This window comes from Pleurodeles waltl, chromosome 3_1 (assembly GCF_031143425.1).
Source record: "Pleurodeles waltl isolate 20211129_DDA chromosome 3_1, aPleWal1.hap1.20221129, whole genome shotgun sequence".
NCBI lineage: Eukaryota > Metazoa > Chordata > Amphibia > Caudata > Salamandridae > Pleurodeles > Pleurodeles waltl.
Genome location: NC_090440.1, coordinates 904668943 through 904688537, shown reverse-complemented (window position 1 = coordinate 904688537; position 19595 = coordinate 904668943). Strand labels below are relative to the sequence as shown.

Here is a 19595-nt window from a genome sequence, read left to right as displayed (position 1 = left end):
TCCCAGGTGTAATGCCAGGGCTGAGTAGGGAGTTGTAGGCTCTGATCTTGCCTCTGAGGAGGTTTTTTTTTCCCTTTTTCTCTCTATGAGAAGTGCCTTCTGAAGACTCACGGTGTCTTTTATGGCTTTTCTGTGATCCTTGGTGCAACCTCTCCCTTTTGACCTGTCCTGTGAAGTGATAAGACTCCTCACTGTCCTCCTCATTATAAATGACAGATTTAACTTTCTGTAACCACAACTGTAGCCTCCCCTCTAGATCCGTGACAGTTTTAGAGGAAAAGTTTAGACAAATTTTGCAGTCCTTTTCCTTGTGAACAGGATGAAGGTAGTAGATACACTCCTAGCGTCTTCAGAGTCTAACCTCTCCTTTTTTCTGTTGTTCTGACATATTAAGGTCAGAGAAATGAAACAGGAAACATATTTGGAATGATCAAAAACAAGTAATGCCTGAAGAAACTGAGCAGATCTCAGGGAGACTCTCTTTCACACAATGTGTGGTAGAAAATTTGAGGGACTCAGCAACCTCTACAACACTCCCAAGAGAGGCTATCACCTCATTGGCTGAAGTTTGGTCCTTTTTCATAAAGGACATAGATAGCCTATTGAAGTGATTTCTTCACTGTCCTTAAAGCCTATAATAATGATGCATACTGGTTAATTATGGTACGTTGGTAATCATGCCACTTTGATGGTGGGGAATGATTCAAGCATGTGAATCTATGAAAGATACAATACTGGAAAAAAAGTCCTGTGCCAGTAAGCAGGGAGAAAATAGATGGTGGTCACTCACAGAGGCAGTTAAAAGCTCTAAACCACCAAAAAAGAGAAATCACCAATTACCGAATCCCTATAATCCACATCGGCAATACAAAGATTTTAAAAAGTGCAAAACTATAACCAACAGCCATTCAGGGCACTTAAAACACAATTCCTGTATAAAAAAATAAAAAAAATAGGATGCACAGTACCATAGATAACTTGTTGTCAAATTTGTAGTGGCCAAAAACTCCAAACGTGTTCTGTACTTCAGTTTAATAGTGCAAGGGAAGGGCACAATATGTGGTACAAAGGGCTCAGAAGCTGGTCTTCAACTGAAGCCCTTTTCAATAGCAAACACCATACAGTCCAATAAAGAACACTACAACATCCAATGAGCTGTTTATGTGCACTCGCATCATCAACTCAGAGCAAGAGAGAAAGAAACTAAAGGTGCCACACGTCCCCATTGTCAAGAACTTTCTTTAGCAAATGAGAACTTGATTCTCAATTTCTATTTCAGTGCAATGTAGGAGGACAACCCACTGAATTAATCAACATCAAGTAATGCTTAGCCGCTAGAAAACAGGTTACACTACCAAATTGCAAAACTTCAAAAGAAATACATTATACTACAGAAGAAAGGCAAGGGATTTTATTTGCAATTTATACTTTTACATAATAATTTTCATGAAGCATTAATATACCTGAGCTATGCTAATATAAAGTTATATGAATTTATATTTACACCAACCAATAAAAAGGGTATTCAAAAAATACGGAGAGCCACTGCATTATTTCAATACACCTACCATCGTCAGCATAGCTGTAGCACAGATTGGTTGCAATAAAAATGAAATAGAGCAAATTAAGAAAGAATTCCAATCATCTCTCTCATTGATCTATTTACAGTTAATTTCTCCTGTTCTGTGGGGTCCACAGAGAATCTTTTTAGTAGGCAGTTCGACCATTAAAAATACAAACTTGTGATCCAACCCATAACGTCTTCTTTTTTATAGAAACACGCTAAGTGCCTCTTAAAAATAAAATTAGTATGACAGTGAAGTTAGGCCTAATGCTCGAGGTGCATATAAGGTTCCAGTGTAATGGCATGACCAATATGGTTACCATCATGAGTTAATAAAGAAAAATAATCTGTGACCTTAAATAAAACCTTAAAGAACATCTTGAAACTCAAAGGTCTATAAAAATAGAGACCAATAATTGGTACACGAGCACTATTGTATGTACAACATGACACATTTAATGAACTAGCTTTAAATGTGTAAGACATAAAATCGGTCACATATGCAACAGGACAAGACACAAAAACATTAAAAAACAGTCTTCAACTTGGATTCTTTATTTTGCCAGCAATGTTCGCAAGTCGACTCTAAAATAAATAGAAATAAAAAAAAAATATTAAAAAAATAACAAGACAGTTTAAAAAGAAAACAGAACAGTATCCTACTAGGGACTACACTGGTTTATTAAAGAACAGGATATTTTTTCGCCGTGAACAAAGGATCTTCATCATGGTAATCCTACAATTCACAAATCTAAACAATGAGCTGTTTCCATCTGGGAGCATCCTGGAATATCTTCCACTCTTATGTTGCACTATAGATATCTTCAGGTTATCATTTAAATAAGAGTTCTGTACAGTGTCGAATTTGTTACCCAAGCCATTCAAAGTCCCAATTTGATCAGTCAATAATAAATGCTGCTTTGATTAGAGACTGATAACACCGATTTGACCAAGGAGTAGTGGTCACTAGAACACTGCTGTTCTTTCAAAAGTACTAATTTCTAGTTAGGTGGAGTTAATGCATGCAGTTCATTTATATTTTTTATGACTGCCAGCAGGTACACTCTAAAAAGATGGGTGGTAGGCTTGTGAATAAACAAATAACTTAATGAACAAACAATGTTACCAGTTAGGGACATTTCAGTTCGGTGGAATTTTATTTTTTTCTCAGAACAGATGCAAAGCAGTAGTCAAATACATATGCAAGGCCATACAGCTGAAGTGTCACATTCCAAGAAAAACTGAAATCATGTTGCTTGACTTCTTAGTGAGCAAAATATTAATTGGTGTGATTGACTAACTGGAAGCAAATGACAAGTTACTTACTTTCATTAATGTTATTTCTGGTGGAAACTCCAACAGCAGATTCATCAATTTTCGAATTCCACTATGAACCAGGCAGGCTCCAGAAACTTTTGAGCAACTGCTCACTTTGCCATAAGTGGTGCTATCTGAATCCAAGCAAGCCTCATCCCGCCTCCAGAAGTGACAGTGTAGAGCCATAAATAGGCACCACACCTATTTGCTGAAGTCTACCAACCAGTCAACCTCCTTAGACGCCCAGTGTCAGTAACAGATTGAGAACTGTGATAGTGTGAAGACTCTAAAATGGAACCTTATTAACAACTAAAAGTCCACTGCCAAGAACGTAAAGGAGGGTTAATGGTGATGAATCTGTGGCTAGATGAAGTGTCCACCAGAAACAGCAGTACTGGAAGTAACTAACTTTTCCAGAAGGATACAGCTAACTGCAGATTCCTCACCTTTTGAATAGATACCAGAGCATTAACCCTGCCTCCCCCCACCACAAGGTGGTGGGTCAAAAGAGTGGGCTTCAATCCAAGAGGTCGTGCAGGATCAAGGGTCCAAAATGCCTTTCCCTGCAGAACTGAGAGTCGATAAAATAGTGCCCAGTGAAGGGGTGGATGGACGCCCACATAGCAGCCTGGCAAATGTCCAGCACTGGAACTTCCCTCTAGCTAATTTCAAATCAAGTATGTTTGTAAAGCTCACAATCACAAAAAAAGGTTTCTTACAGCTTAAGAGGGAAAGAGGGAGAAAAAAGAACATAAGTTACTTTACCTGTAACTGTGGTTCTCCAGTATTGGTATCTTTCACAGATTCACATGCTTGAATCATTCCCAGTCATCGAAATGGGAGTCCCATGGTACATAGAAAGCACTAGAAAAACATTCTCTTACTTCTTTTTTTGAATTGTAGCCAATGGCACAAATACATCCACTTTCCTAGCTTATTAGCTTCATTAGGAAAGGCCCAAAGTTCAGCCAATCAGGCGAGACCACCCCTTTAGAACCCTCAGCACAGAGGCTCAGTCTCTCAGATTTTCCAGCACTAGTGAATTCAAGAGAGAGACGAAAGAGGTGAGCTTTCATGGGGAGGAAGGTGGTTCGCATGTGAATCTATGAAAGATACCAATACTGGAGAACCACAGTTACAGGTAAGTAACTTTTCTTCTCTAGTATTGGGGTATCTTTCATAGATTCACGTGCTTGAATCAAAATTGTCAGCAGTACAAGAAGATGTTAAGCTCTGTAACTATAAGAAAACATCTCTTTACCTTTCTTTATATAAACATATATTTGTCTATGCATATACATGCATACATAGTAACTTATATAGCTAGTTAGATATCCTTATCAATATCTATAAACATAAACATACTCATACTTTATCTATATATCAGATAAATATCAGTGTGAAAATAATAACATTTGAGGATGGTTGGTAAAGAAGGCTATTGGCTTACCTTATGTAAATAGATTGCACAAAACTGCCCTACCGCAGCATCCATCCTGTCAGCAGCATCCAGGAAGTAGTGTTGAGTAAAGGTGTGGCTGCGAGTCCACGTTGCTGCTCTGCGAAGAGAGCTGCTGACGTAGACACTGCTCTAGTGGAGTGCGCCTTGATGTTGGTTAATAGCGGTCTTCCCGCTAGCTGATGACAGAACTGTATGGCAGAGGAGATCCATTGTGCTATGGTCTGTTTAGAAACAGCATTCCCTTTAGTGAGTTGGCCATAGCTAATAAACAGCTGATCAGCTTTTCGAAAGCTGCTAGTCCTCTATATGTAGAATTTCAGACACCTCATAAGGTCTAGGGAATGTAATGTTCGCTCTGCTTGAGTTCGAGAATTCAGGAAGAAAGTCTTTAAAACCACTGGCTCATTTAAATGAAAGTTCGAAGGAACCTTGGAAATGAATTTTGGGTTAGTCCTCAGAATGACCATGTCTGATTTAAATTTCAGAAAAGGTGATGAAACTGAATGCTTGAATGTCACTACCCCTCTTTGCGGAAGTAATCGCCAGAAGGAGCGTTGTCTTCCAAGAGATGTATTTCAGGTCGGCTTTGCGAATAGGCTCAAATGGATGCCTCATCAATTGGGACAGCACAATATTCAGATGCCAGGAAGGAGGAGGGCGCTGAATCGTAGGTAACATCCTGAACAAGCCTTTTAGAAATTGCTTTATTATCCTGGATGACCATAAAGATGGTAATACTGCCGTACGGCGGAAACGAGATATGGCAGCTAGATGAACTTTGATAGACTAATAGGAGAGACCTGACTTCGTCAAGTGTAAAAGGTATGGAAGAATCTGCTCTGGAGAAGACTTTAGAGAATAAACATTGAAGGTTTTGCACCATATACAGAATCTCTTCCAATTGAGTTTGTATGTCTTATTCGTATACTGGGCTCTGGCACAGGAAAGCACCTCTGAAGGGATATCTAAACCGTCAAACTCATAGAATTCAGCAGCCAGGCCGATAATCGAAGTGAAGTCAGGTTGGGATGACGGACCTGTCCCTAATTCATTGTTAGCAAGTCTGGTGTTCATCTCAGTCACATGTGAGGCTGTTCCGAGAGGAGTAGAAGCTCTGTGAACCAAAACTGGCACGGATCGATCAACATAAGTCGACACGGTTCTCTCTTCAACTTCTGAAGAAGTCTCGGGATGAGCGGGAGCGGGGGAAAAGCTTAGACATAGATTCCTGACCATTTCATCAAAAACGCTTTCCCCTTTGACCCTCTCAGTGGTTGCCAGCTTGCAAAGTGTTGGCATTTTTTTGTTCTAGACAGATCTAGACTGGGATTTCCCCAACGACGAAAGAGGTGGTTGAGAATTGCCTGGTTGAGCTCCCATTTGTGACAGGTGGTCCAAGTTTTGGTTAGGGCATCTGCCAAAGTGTTGGAAACCCCTGGGAGATGTTATGCTCTGATTGCTATCTGATGACGAAGGACCCAATACCACAGTTCCTGTGCCTGCAGAGACAGAGCCTGTGATCTTGTACCCCCCGCTTGTTGAGATAATGCATGACTGTCGTGTTGTTGGTTCTTATCGGTAGAGGAGCCTTTTATCTTGGCGAGGAAGGCCTTGAGCGCCAGGAAAACTGCTTTTAATAGTAAAATGTTGATGTGGACAGCTGATTCCTGTGTGGACCATCTTCCTCTCACTGATAGGTCCTGTAATTGTGAGCCCCCATCCCTCCAAAGACGCATCCGTTGTTAGAATGTGTACTGGTTTGTCTTTCAGGAAGGAGAGACCCTCAGAGATGAGAGGGGTGTTTTTCCACCACTTTAAGGTTTGTCTCGCTTGTAAGGTTATTTGGACTATATCGTCAAAAGATCAGTTTATTTGTTTCCACTGAATGTCCAATTGTTGTTGAAGTGTTCTCATGTGGAGGCGACAGTTTGCTATCAACAGAATGCACGAAGAGAGCATCCTGAGAAAAGACTTGTAAGTCCGGACAGAAGTGGACCTTCTTCTGCTGAGACGGCTCGCTGGATCTTGAAGTTTTTTCCGTCTGTAGTGAGAAGCAAAAGCTCTCACTCGCTCTCTGTCCAAAACAGCTCATACAAAGGTGATGTTGTGCGAAGGGTCTAGGCGAGACTTTGGGTAGTTGACTGTTAGACCCAACGCCTTGAAGAGGGATAAGCATGTCTTTGTGTATCTGGCCGCTTTGGACGCTGTTCGTGCTTTTATTAGCACGTCGTCTAAGTACGGGAACACCTGAATCCCCAGCTGCCTGAGGTAGGCTGCAACTGGTGCCAGGACCTTAGTGAAAACCCGTGGGGCCGATCTGAGGCCAAAAAATAACACTCTGAACTGATAATGGGTACCTTCAACCTTGAACCGTAAGAATTTCCTGTGACCGGGATGAATAGGGATGGGGAAGTATGCATCCTGGAGATCCAAGGACGCCATGAAATCTCCTTGGTTGAGTAAGCGTAGCACATCTTTAAGACTGATCATCCGAAATGATTGTTTTTTCAAGAATTTTTTCAGAAAGCGAAGGTCTAAAATAGGTCGCAAGTCGCCTGTCTTCTTCCATATGAGGAAGAAGCGAGAATAGAAACCTGTTCCCCTCTGATTTCTTGGTACGATCTCTATTGCTCCCTTGTCTATCAAGATGGCAATCGGTGCTAGGAGTTCTTTTAGATGGGCAGGTGGGGGTCCTCTTGGTGGTACTTTCGGAGGAGGTTGATGGAATTCTAGTGTGTGTCCCTTGCTGACACTATGGAGGACCTATTTGTCTGATGTAATCTGAAACCACTGATGAAAGAAGTTGGAAATTCTGCCCCCTATCAGAGTGCTGGAATAGGAGTTGGGTGCAGGCAAATGATGGAGGTCAGTGTTTTCTCGCCGCGTCCTTGTAAGAGGATTTCCCTCTTGTGGTTTGCCGGAAGTGTGCATATGGTGGTTGCCGATAAGCATGCGGCTGCTGTTGCCCAATGGTCGAACAAAATTGGCCTTGGTAGGATGGATATTGTCGGTACTGGTGTGATCCGCCTCTGTAACAATAAAGCCCTCTTCCTCCTCGAAAGGGCTGCCTTTTAAATTGTAGCATACCCAGGGATCTGGCTGTTTCCGTGTCTGCCTTTATGGACTGCAAGGCATCATTAACATGCTTACTGAATAATAGTGCACCATCATAAGGCATGTCTAAGATCCTCAGTTGTACCTCTGGGCGAAAAGATGTAGCCTTCAGCCACCCCTGACGCCTTAGTACAGCTGCACCGGCTAACTGGCGGAAACCCATAGATGAGACATCAACGGCAGTCTATAATCTCAGCAGAGACCTTCTCACCTTCCTGCAATATCTTCCGCGCTTCCGCTCTACTATCCTCAGGCAGGAGGTCTATAAACGGGGATATGTCTGACCACATCTGATGATCGTATCTATCCAGGATTGCCAGGGAGTTCGCTGTCCTGACCGCAGTGGCTGCCATAGTTGAAAATTTCTTCCCAATTGAATCTAACCGCCGTCCCTCTCTATCCGAGGGCGCAGTCAGTGGGGAAAACTGATTCCTGGACCTTAGGGTGACCAACTAAGCAGGCTGGTGAGTTATCTGGTGCCTTGTTATTCTTGTCCAGCCTTCGCAGCACCGCTGGGATTGAAGAAGGGGTCTGCATGACATTAAGACCCTCATCCAGTCAACAATCGGTATTGCTCTGATTTTCTAGTGTCCTCCTTGAAATCATAGAGGAAACCGTCAGACTGCTTGGATGTTATGGGCAGTTGAAATCTCTTTGCTGCTCTCTCCATCACACTGTGGAAGCCACCGATGTCTTGCGGTGAAGAATCAACCAGTGGTGGTGTAGAAGGGAATGGCGTCTCAGTTTGATATTCATCCCATTCCTACAGAAGCGATTCCGAGTCCTGTATTTCGCCTCCTTCTTGTTTGTCATCCGACGAAGGCGAATCGTTATCACAACACGATGCCGGGACTGTGATAGGTCCTATATACTCTGATGGTTGATTGGGAGGGCTCAGCGGCATGGGTGGAGGTTGCACTGGAGTGCTCGACCCAGGTAGTGGAAATCTAGCGTAATAATCTTGCATCATGTGCTGAAGGTTGGCAATCAATGATACTGGCATCTGGATGGTTTGCTCTTGTTGCAACTCTTGAGCTTCTGTGTGTGGCTGCTCCTGTAAGGAGTGTCCTAGATACAGTTGTTCACTCTCTGCCTCATCATCTTCCTGCTAAAATTTTATACGCAAATCTGAAGGGCTACGTGCCACAGTGTATGAGAAGGCAAAAGAGTTTGATGAGTAGATTTCCATCTTATTACTAGAATCCTTAAAGGCAAGAAAGAAGATTTTTCATATTCCTTGGTTGTGGACCCGTCGGCGGAGCAGTTGTCGACGGTGGTGCCTTCGATGGCGTGGCCGTCGACAGTGTGGTCGGCGTCCGAGATTTCATCGCCGGTACTGTCGTTGACTAGGTGATCGTCAACGGCAAAGTAGATTTTCGAGCTGTCGTCGACACTACCGTCAGTGGAACCGTCATGGACGATGTTCTTTGTAGCTTACCCGCAGACGCTGATGTCGATGGTGTGCGCGTCGCTGATAGAGACTTCACCTTTTTCTCCGTCAATGGTCTCTTTGAAATTTTGATGTTTGAGCAGGTGAGGGACCACAGTTTAAATTCACCCATGTTATAGTTGTAGCCGATAATGGTGATGAAGTCATGATCATTGACGATGATAGAGCTGTAAATGTTGCAGTCGCTGTAGTCGATGAAGCAAAGCCTGCCGTCAACAATGCGCTCGTCGACATCAACACTTAGATGCTGACGGTGGCAGGGAGCCTGATGATTTCTTTAACTTCTTTGAGGTGGTAGCTGGAGTAGACGGCTCAGAACAAACCTTATCACCATGTTCCCTGGAAGTTGAGGGATGTTCATCAGCTCTTTCTTTGAACCCATGCAGCCTCGACTGACTTACTGGTTTTGGGAGAATAAGTCTCCACGGACCTCTTCCTCTTCTTTGAGGCCACTGAAGTATCACTGTCTTCCTCATCAGAGAGAGACTCTCTGGACTTCCGCTTTTGGGGCCAAAGGAGGAGTCTGGCTTCTCTATCTCTGAGAGTCTTGCTGGGAAATGTTCTGCAGATCTTGCAGTCCTTTACCTTATGTTCAGGATGAAGACAGTAGATACAGTTCTTGTGAGGGTCTTCACAATGAAGCCTTAGCTTCCCACACCTTTCTTAACTGTAGACATGATGACAAAGTACAGCCAAAGTTAGGAATTAAAAAACTGGATAATATCTCCTGAAGAGAAGGTAAACTGAGCATAGCTCAGGGAGACTTCCTTACACATGACGTGCAGTAGAAAATCTGAGAGACTGAGCCTCTCTGCTGAGGGTTTTAAAGGGGTGGTCTCGCCTGATTGGCTGAACTATGGGCCTTTCCTAATGAAGCTAATAAGCTAGGAAAATGGATGTATTTTTTCCATTGACTACAATGAAAAATAAATGGAAAAAATTAGAATTTTTTTCTAGTGATTTCTTTGTACCCTTCGACGACAGGAAATGAGTAGCATGTGAATCGGGGAGCCCTGGACATCTTGTTTGGGGTCAAGGGCAACAAGTTTTTATGTTTACTTTGTCCTTGGGACAAGTAGGCTCAACCCTCTGCAGCACAAACCCTTTGGCTGCCTGTTTACAGAGAGTGGAACTCTCTGCAGTTGAGGTAATGTTTCCAAAAGATAATGCTGTTCGAACTTGTATTTATGGTTCATTATTTGAAAGCCTTCATTATTAGGGTGAGTGCTGTAAATAAATGTTTTAAGGTCACACTTCACTACTGACGTTGGTTCCAGTACAAAAAAAAAAAAAAAAAAAACATGTATACACGTTTGAAAAGTTTAGGCTACGAGGCTAAGTATAATGCTCCCAGAATGCTCTCTGATTAGATGCAAATGAAGTATCATTTAGTAAAATGTGTTGATGCATGCTAGTATTTCCCAAAAATATTTCTAATGGAAAATCAGTGTAACCATTTTCAACACGAATATGGGAAGCATGAAAATAAACAAACACTAACAAAGCCAACTGGTCTGACATATTTTTATAAGTCTTTTAGTTTCATCAATGCGTGTCTTGTTTTGACATGGCTTTTGTAATACTTTATTGTTGTGGGAGCTACCATGCCCTCAACATTGTAACTAACACTGGCAAAAACCTGCCCTGAGTGAGTCTGGAGAGGGGGCTCCTCCATGTTCTTTGCAAAGGGGCACCCTCCAGTTTCGTTACGTCACTGATTGCCACTGTAGTTCCTGACTCTGAACAAAACTACTTTGTGTGCCAATATACTCCTTGTGGAAGAGCAGAATGCAATCACTCACAGTAAAGCCAGCCGAAAGAGAGAGAAATAGAAGTTTAATAAAAACAAAATGTCTTTGTTAACACCAGACCTAATTAGGGACCAAGACCCACATGTAGGTAGCTTTTTTTCGCTGTTTGCAACGTGCAAAAAGCACATTGCGATGCACAAACCCAGTTTTGCGATTCGGTAACCTGGTTACCGAATCGCAAAACGGGTTTGCGACTCGCAATTAGGAAGGGGTGTTCCCTTCCTAATTGTGACTCGCAGTGCAATGTAGGATTGTTTTGTGACCGCCAACGCGGGCGCAAACCAATCGCAGTTTGCACCCATTTCAAATGGGTGCAAACACTTTCGCAAAAGGGAAGGGGTCCCCATGGGACCCCTTCCCCATTGTGAATGTCACTGTAAACATTTTTTCAGAGCAGGCAGTGGTCCTGGGGACCACTGCCTGCTCTGAAAAAATGAAACGAAAACGTTTCATTTTTCGTTTTTGTAATGCATCTCGTTTTCCTTTAAGGAAGCAGTCACAGACATGGTGGTCTGCTGTCTCCAGCAGGCCACCATCCCTGTGAGGGCCGCTATTCGCAAGGGGGTCGCAAATTGCGACCCACCTCATGATTATTCACTAGGTGGACATTTGCGAAGCCCTTGCGAATCACAGATGGTGTCAGGGACACCATCCTACATTTGGATTTGCGACTCGCAAATTGCGAGTCGCTCTGACTCACAATTTTTCGGGTCGCAAATCTGAACCTACCTACATGTGGCCCCAAATTCTTAAAGAAAGTCACAAAAGTGCACCAATGGTATATGTCGTACCCCTATAAAATATTTGTGAACTGTATTTTAGCATGGGTAAATATGCATGTGTAGATTTGCTCATGTGAAAATCTATTGAGCATTTGCAAGTTCATTTTCCCTCCGGCCACTTTCTTCCCAACCCTGGAAGAAGTTCTAATTCTGCCATTGTCAGGAGTAAATGTCCAACCTTTCTTATTATGGGAAAATATTAGAGAGAAGCTGGTGAAAATCTTTAAAACATGCAGGTTAGTAGGTTTGCAGACTCAAAGGCATTCCAGCCCTGGAACTATTGCTTACTGCTTCCTCCAGCCCCAGTATGCAGATCTGCAGAAAGGTGGCAAAATAAGGAAATTGCTACAGTAGGGATTGAAACTGCAAGTATTCAAGCCCTACTATGGTAGTAGCCCCGGCATAATCAGAGAGGCTATTATCAGAGCTCTTACATAATGAGATTGCTGCCATAATTTGTCGCCACACTACATGGCACCAAAGGGACAAGTAGATCTTTTTACAGGACAAGTAGATTTGAGAAGCAACCTGTCCCCTGTACAAGTAGATATTTTAATAAATTCCACAACCCTGTGAATCCATGAAAGATACCCTAATACTGGAGAAGAAATAAAATATCAGACCAGTAGAAACATTTTAAACGGGTTTCTGAGCCCATTCAGAACTGAATTACACAGGGTTGATTATGAAGGGCAAAGAGTAAGGAGTCCAGGTTTTGCTGTGGCCACAGCGAAAGCTTCCTCACCATACATGGTGATACAGACTTTGGGAACCTGTAGGAGAAACTGCTGGTTTTATCTTGGGTTTCTAGATTGTGACATGATCACATTTTCTGGGCCAGGTAAGTGGAGGTATTTTGTTTTGTGAACTATAGTAATGGTTTTGAAGCTGACACTTAGGAATATTGGGAGCCAAAGCAAGGCTCTTTTGGCTCCTGTGACAATCAATTTATTTTATTAACCACAGATGAGACATACAGTTATGTTCTAGAACAAATGTAATTGCACTGTAAAGTTCTCAAGGGCTGGCAAGGAAATAGCATTGCCATCGTCCAAATTTGATAGCCTGTCTACTAAGATTCTGAGGCATTATTGTAAAAAATTAAATATCTGCTGTAGAGTAATAAAATGATAAAAGCATGATTTTGAGATTGGTGAGGGAAAGAGAAACATTCACATCAATAAAGATCAAGCCTGTTCATTTTGGGTGAAGTGAGTAAAAGCTGTAATGGATTCATTGTTAAATGTTTTTTATCCACCAAGTGACAGGCCAGCTGCTGATCAAAGGAGAGGTTACAGACACATCAGTAAATTGATGGGGATATACACAAAGATAATTTGGGTATCACCTACTGAAGTAAAACACATCATTCCTAGATAGTGAAGCAGGGGAATCAGCAGCATATAAAAGTTAAAAAGAAGCAGCAGGAGAACATAGTCCTTCAGAACACCAAACCCAAGGTCTTTAGAAGTTGAAAAATAAGGTGGTGTAAATATTATCTGTTTCTCGTTTGATTAAAACAATATCAGTCGAGACTAAGCTGATTCCTTGATGCCTATTTCAGATAGCATGTTCAGTAGGATTACATGATCTACAGTATCAACTGCTGCTAAGAGCTTCTGATGCACCAACACCTTTGGGCCTCTGGCATCCATCTTCCGAAGAGAAGGTTGCCCGGAACCAAGGCAACAACCAACTCACTACCACCGCCTTGCAGGAATCGTGTTTGTTAGCTATCAAAGAAAGCATCCAATTCCACATTCTCTTGTATTTGTAGGAAAAAATTTCTATTGATAGAAAAGGCAAAAAGGAGACAGACTGAAAGTTGCCTTTGATGGTGAGATTCTAAGAATGTTATGCAGTCTGTGGAGGGGGATTAAGAGAAAATGAACCTAATTCTCTGAACTTATAAACAGTGTCAATTGTTTAAAGTATTTGCCAGGGCAGGTGTCTGATGGATACGGATCATAAGATTAGGCTTTGGAATGGGAAGGACTTTATCCAATGTAGGAGTGACCCGTTGTTGAGTAGTTGGAAATATTTCAAGATGTTTCAAGTGGTGGGTGACTGATAGTGTCCGTTTCAGCTTCAATCTCTGCTCTAATTTGGTAAGTTTTTATAACACAAAGCAGCAGAGTTGTTCACTTATATTAGATAAAAAGGACACTTTCAATTAGCATATGGCAGGTTCCTGGACTTATTAATAATTCTGAAACACTTTTGTTAAGTTTGAGGCATTAGTCAGCCAGTTTTCTAAATCTCTTTTTGGCTCTCTGATTTTCTAAACTATGCTATTTTAGTAAGGTAAGAGACTAGATCATAGGATCAACACCAAGAATTTTGTCTTCCACAAAGCTATAGTTTGCACTTTGTGAGCTCTGCGATGAAACATGGTTTCTTTTTTAACACAATTCTTTTTTTTACTATGATTAAAATGAGTAGGTCATCCAATGTTTGATTAGCTGAAATATTTAGGCTTAAGTTAAGCACCAAGTGCTGTGGTTACAGTTTCAGTGTGACAATTATCATGTTTTGTATGAATTACCTAGTGACATATAGGAGCACAAAGCTTTACAATTATGACCTGTCTTCATAACTGAAGAAGAATGACCCGAACAGCAGAATGAGATTGATAAATAGTCGATCCAAATTATTGGAATGGGTTCTTTCATATTTTGTCCCAGTTTGGAAAACAACGGCTCAAGCAAATGTCCTGGTGAATAGCTGAGGGGAGTAGAAATAAGCTTGAATCCAAAGTTGTCTAGAGTTTCATCAAATTTCTGTGAGGGGACAGTAGACATCTTGAAACAGAGATTATAGTGTCTTAGTAGCAACTTTGGGTCTGGTAGAATGAGATCTACAACTGACATCCTGCAAGTCTAAGGACATCATCCAACCCCAGTGATCCAGTGTCTGTCTTCCCCACTCTCTTTCTTGGGCACCAAAAAGTAATGGAGTACCTCCCTTTGCCCATCTATGTGCCGTTGAATGTCCCTATTGCCCCTTTGGCCCGCAATGACTGAACCTCTTTTGCAAGGGAGGCTTGTTCAGCCTATGTTTGAGCAAAAGCTGAGAAACCTTCTACATGGTAACTGCATGCCAATCAGCCTTGTCTCCAAACAGCCTGGAGCCATCAAAAGCATAACCATAAGGGATTCCTGCATATCGATGGAAAACTTATGGCATACACCCATCACTCGTGCCTGTACCGCTGCACACACAACCAGTGATGTTCAGGCTAGCTCATCAAATGTACTTGACCACATGCTGCTTGTTGTGGGCCATCTGGGCTAAAGTATTTTGTAACTTCTCAGAGAATGGGCAAGCTCTTGATCACCATATACCACAGGACGAGTGTATTACTTGAATAAACAGCATTCAGAGACAGCAATATCAAACTAGCTGAGAAAAAACAATCTTGCTAAGCGTATCAATGCCCGTTGACTTTGTGTCAGGCAGAGTAGTAGGGAAGGCATTTGAGGTCAACTTACTGAGCCAGCTAGGAGGAGAGGGTCGGGGCCAAATAGGTGATGGGTGGGTGCATGCATGCAAGGTGATTAGTGCCTATAGATAAAAAGAAATAGCCACTTACTTTGCTTGCTGCATGACGCCAGATATATTCGTCTCTACAGTCCGTGTTCTGGAGGTCTCTCCTCCAGGGCTCTAGCCAATTCTCCTGACCATTCCTGGAGCTGCTCTCTTCCTCGTAACCAGCATGACAGCAGTGTCAAGATAGGAGGGAGCGCCTTTCTCTCAGGTTTTTCTTAATGGGGTGATCTTCCTGCGCCCTAAGGAGGAGCAGCTCCTGGTGCCGAACAAGGTTTTGACCCCATTGCCACCAAGGCTTCCATTAGGGCTTCATTGAAAGGTAACTGTAAGGAAATGCCTCCTTGGCATGGTTACCCCCTGACTTTTTGCCTTTGCTGATGCTATGTTTTGAATTGAAAGTGTGCTGAGGCCTGCTAACCAGGCCCCAGCACCAGTGTTCTTTCCCTAACCTGTACTTTTGACTCCACAATTGGCACACCCTGGCATCCAGGTAAGTCCCTTGTAACTGGTACCCCTGGTACCAAGGGCCCTGATGCCAGGGAAGGTCTCTAAGGGCTGCAGCATATCGTATGCCACCCTGGGGACCCCTCACTCAGCACAGACACACTGCTTGCCAGCTTGTGTGTGCTGGTGAGAACAAAACGAGTAAGTCAACATGGCACTCCCCTCAGGGTGCCATGCCAACCTCACACTGCCTATGCAGTATAGATAAGTCACCTCTCTAGTAGGCCTTACAGCCCTAAGGCAGGGTGCACTATACCATAGGTGAGGGCACCAGTGCTTGAGCACTGTGCCCCTACAGTGTCTAAGCCAAACCTTAGACATTGTAAGTGAAGGGTAGCCATAAGAGTATATGGTCTGGGAGTCTGTCAAACACTGACTCCACAGCACCATAATGGCTACACTGAAAACTGGGAAGTTTGGTATCAAACTTCTCAGCACAATAAATGCACACTGATGACAGTGTACATTTTATTGTGAAACACACCCCAGAGGGCACCTTAGAGGTGCCCCCTGAAACTGTATCCAACTATCTGTGTAGGCTGACTGGTTCCAGCAGCCTGCCACACTAGAGACATGTTGCTGGCCCCATGGGGAGAGTGCCTTTGTCACTCTGAGGCCAGTAACAAAGCCTGCACTGGGTGGAGATGCTAACACCTCCCCCAGACAGGAGCTGTAACACCTGACAGTGAGCCTCAAAGGCTCACCCCTTTGTTCCAGCACCGCAGGACACTCCAGCTAGTGGAGTTGCCCGCCCCCTCCGGCCACGGCCCCCACTTTTGGCGGCAAGGCCGGAGGAAATAATGAGAATAACAAAGAGGAGTCACTGGCCAGTCAGGACAGCCCCTAAGGTGTCCTGAGCTGAAGTGACTAACTTTAAGAAATCCTTCATCTTGCAGATGGACGATTCCCCAATAGGATTAGGGATGTGACCCCCTCCCCTTGGGAGGAGGCACAAAGAGGGTGTACCCACCCTCAGGGCTAGTAGCCATTGGCTACTAACCCCCCAGACCTAAACACGCCCTTAAATTTAGTATTTAAGGGCTTCCCTGAATCTAAGAAATTTAGATTCCTGAAACTACAAGAAGAAGAAGACTGCTGAGCTGAAAAACCCCTGCAGAGGAAGAACAGAAGACACCAACTGCTTTGGCCCCAGTCCTACCGGCCTGTCTCCTGCCTTCCAAAGAAACCTGCTCCAGCGACGCTTTCCAAAGGACCAGCGACCTCTGAATCCTCAGAGGACTGCCCTGCTTCAAGAAAGACAAGAAACTCCAGAGGACAGCGGCCCTGCTCCAAAAGACTGCAACTTTGTTTCAAAGGAGCAGATTTAAAGACCCCTGCAACTCCCCGCAAGAAGCGTGAGACTTGCAACACTGCACCCGGCGACCCCGACATGACTGGTGGAGAACCAACACCTCAGGGAGGACCCTCCAGTGACTCCGAGACCGTGAGTAACCAAAGTTGTCCCCCCTGAGCCCCCACAGCGACGCCTGCAGAGGGAATCCCGAGGCTCCCCCTGACCGCGACTGCCTGAACCTAAAGTCCCGACGGCTGGAAAAGACCCTGCACCCGCAGCCCCCAGCACCTGAAGGAACGGAACTTCTGTGCAGGAGTGACCCCCAGGAGGCCCTCTCCCTTGCCCAGGTGGTGGCTACCCCGAGGAGCCCCCCACTTGCCTGCCTGCACCGCTGAAGAGACCACTTGGTCTCCCATTGAAACCTACAGAGAACCCGACGCTTGTTTACACACTGCACCCGGTCGCCCCCGCGCTGCTGAGGGTGTACTTTTTGTGCTGACTTGTGTCCCCCCCGGTGCCCTACAAAACCCCCCGGTCTGCCCTCCGAAGACGCGGGTACTTACCTGCTGGCAGACCGGAACCGGGGCACCCCCTTCTCTCCATTGAAGCCTATGTGTTTTGGGCACCTCTTTGACCTCTGCACCTGACCGGCCCTGAGCTGCTGGTGTGGTAACTTTGGGGTTGCTCTGAACCCCCAACGGTGGGCTACCTTGGACCCAAACCTGAGACTTGTAAGTGATTTACTTACCTGATAAAACTAACAATAACTTACCTCCCCCAGGAACTGTGAAAATTGCACTGTGTCCACTTTTAAAACAGCTATTTGTGTTTTATGTGAAAAGTATATATGCTACTGTAATTATTCAAAGTTCCTAAAGTACTTACCTGCAATACCTTTCAAATGAGATATTACATGTAGAATTTGAACCTGTGGTTCTTAAAATAAACTAAGAAAATATATTTTTCTATAACAAAACCTATTGGCCTGGATTTGTCTCTGAGTGTGTGTTCCTCATTTATTGCCTGTGTGTATGTACAACAAATGCTTAACACTACTCCTTTGATAAGCCTACTGCTCGACCACACTACCACAAAATAGAGCATTAGTATTATCTCTTTTTGCCACTATCTTACCTCTAAGGGGAACCCTTAGACTCTGTGCATACTATTTCTTACTTTGAAATAGTGCATACAGAGCCAACTTCCTACAGTAACGCTCTTAGATTCAAGGGCCAGGTTGCAAGTCATCAGTAAGCAAATTCAATTTAGTTTTACAGCTCTACGAATGGCCTTGGCAAAGGAAGCACTTTCCTCAGTGAGGGGTCCAAACAGGGAGCCCAACTTCACCTCTGGTAAAGTATTAGGACTACTAACATTTCAACTATATAAATACAGACCAACATGAGTATGGTGAGGGGACAACAAACTGCCTTCATCCTCATCATCCTAATCTTGTGGATAATTATGACAACCTTGTACAGCATCTGAACATGAACCAAGATGTTAGTAGGGCTACTGCAGCAGAAAACTCCCACATCATGGGCTTTGAGTTGCTAATCTCAAAAGGAGACATTGGCTGTGATATATCTGAACTCCGCAACTAGCCACACCAAGAACTAGCACCTCTGTAGGCCGGCAGAAGTGGTGGATCTGCCTCACACCAACAGGGGCTGAGTCAAGGCCTAACAGTGACCAGTCAGTGTGAATCTATAGAGCTCAAAGACACTCTAGGATCATCCCAAAAAGTTTTATCATTGCCTTCTTGAAGATGTCTATCTGCAGAAAGTGTTAGATGGCCTCAGGAATTTATGGCACATCTGCCTCTGCCCCAGCTGCAGAAAAGGATACTATTCGGAAAAATCACTTTTGAGTGCACGGTGCAAGATGTCTCCCTGGAGTAGGAGTGATTGAGAGAGGAGTCCTGTCTGGATTTCTTTTGCTAGCACTGATTCAAACTAAGTCTTGGTCTTACCCAAGGATGGACAATAGGAGTGCTACATAGTTTCTTGTGCTAGGTAATGTATAGCTTTGCCCCCGCTACCTGATGGCCTTTGGGGGCACACAGGACCACCTGTCACGTGATTTCAATACATGCTGGTCCGTCACTGACATCTGCTTCTTGCTGGTGTGGCACAGCTTGTAGTTTGTAGTGTTTAGGAGAGACATATCCCTAGCACACTGTCATAAAATAAAGCTTTGGAAGTCTGTAAAGGACCAACAAAAGTTTGAGAGCAGCACTCTGCCTCCATGTCAAAGGGTAAGAAAAAAAAGAAAAGCATAGGTTGTGGCGCTAATGTAAGGCTCACACCATAACTTCCAGCAGTGGGACAAGGCCAATTCTTTTTTAAAAAGGCATTCTTTTTTGGGGGGAGGGGAGGACACAAAAGAGGTGGAACTCCTATGTAAGGCCAAATCAAGCTGAGTGTATTTAAGGAAGCTATCCTAGAAAATAGCCTTGAGGAAATTTGCAGATGGTGGTTTCAGATGACCATACTTTGTGATTCTATGTCAGGACCAGAGACGAGGATTATGGCTTGCTTTCTTTCTTTATTTCATTCCAGCAGCTTCAACTTAACAAGACAAAACTACCTTTCCCATGAGTCTTAGGGAAAGAACTACAACTTTAACATACAATGAAAAAAAACAGTCTTTTAACATCCGGGGTTCTCCCCTCGTAACCTCCTCTTTCTTTCCTGCTTCCAAGCAGCTAAGTAGTCTTCCTTTCTCCTCTCTATTAAGTGTGATTTG

At 43.6% G+C, this 19595-nt stretch overlaps 1 protein-coding gene across 6 annotated transcripts in view; it reads right to left on the bottom strand.

Moving 5' to 3' along the window:
* Positions 1–1396: 1396 nt before the first annotated feature.
* CDCA8 (cell division cycle associated 8) overlaps positions 1397–19595 on the bottom strand; it is an 89098-nt gene continuing 70899 nt past the window's right edge. For all 6 annotated transcript variants that reach the window (XM_069223883.1, XM_069223884.1, XM_069223885.1 and 3 more), the window contains one exon: positions 1397–2149. In XM_069223883.1, coding sequence (XP_069079984.1) covers positions 2105–2149 — 45 coding nt within the window. In that variant the 3' untranslated portion in view covers positions 1397–2104. The remainder of the gene's footprint in view (positions 2150–19595) is intronic.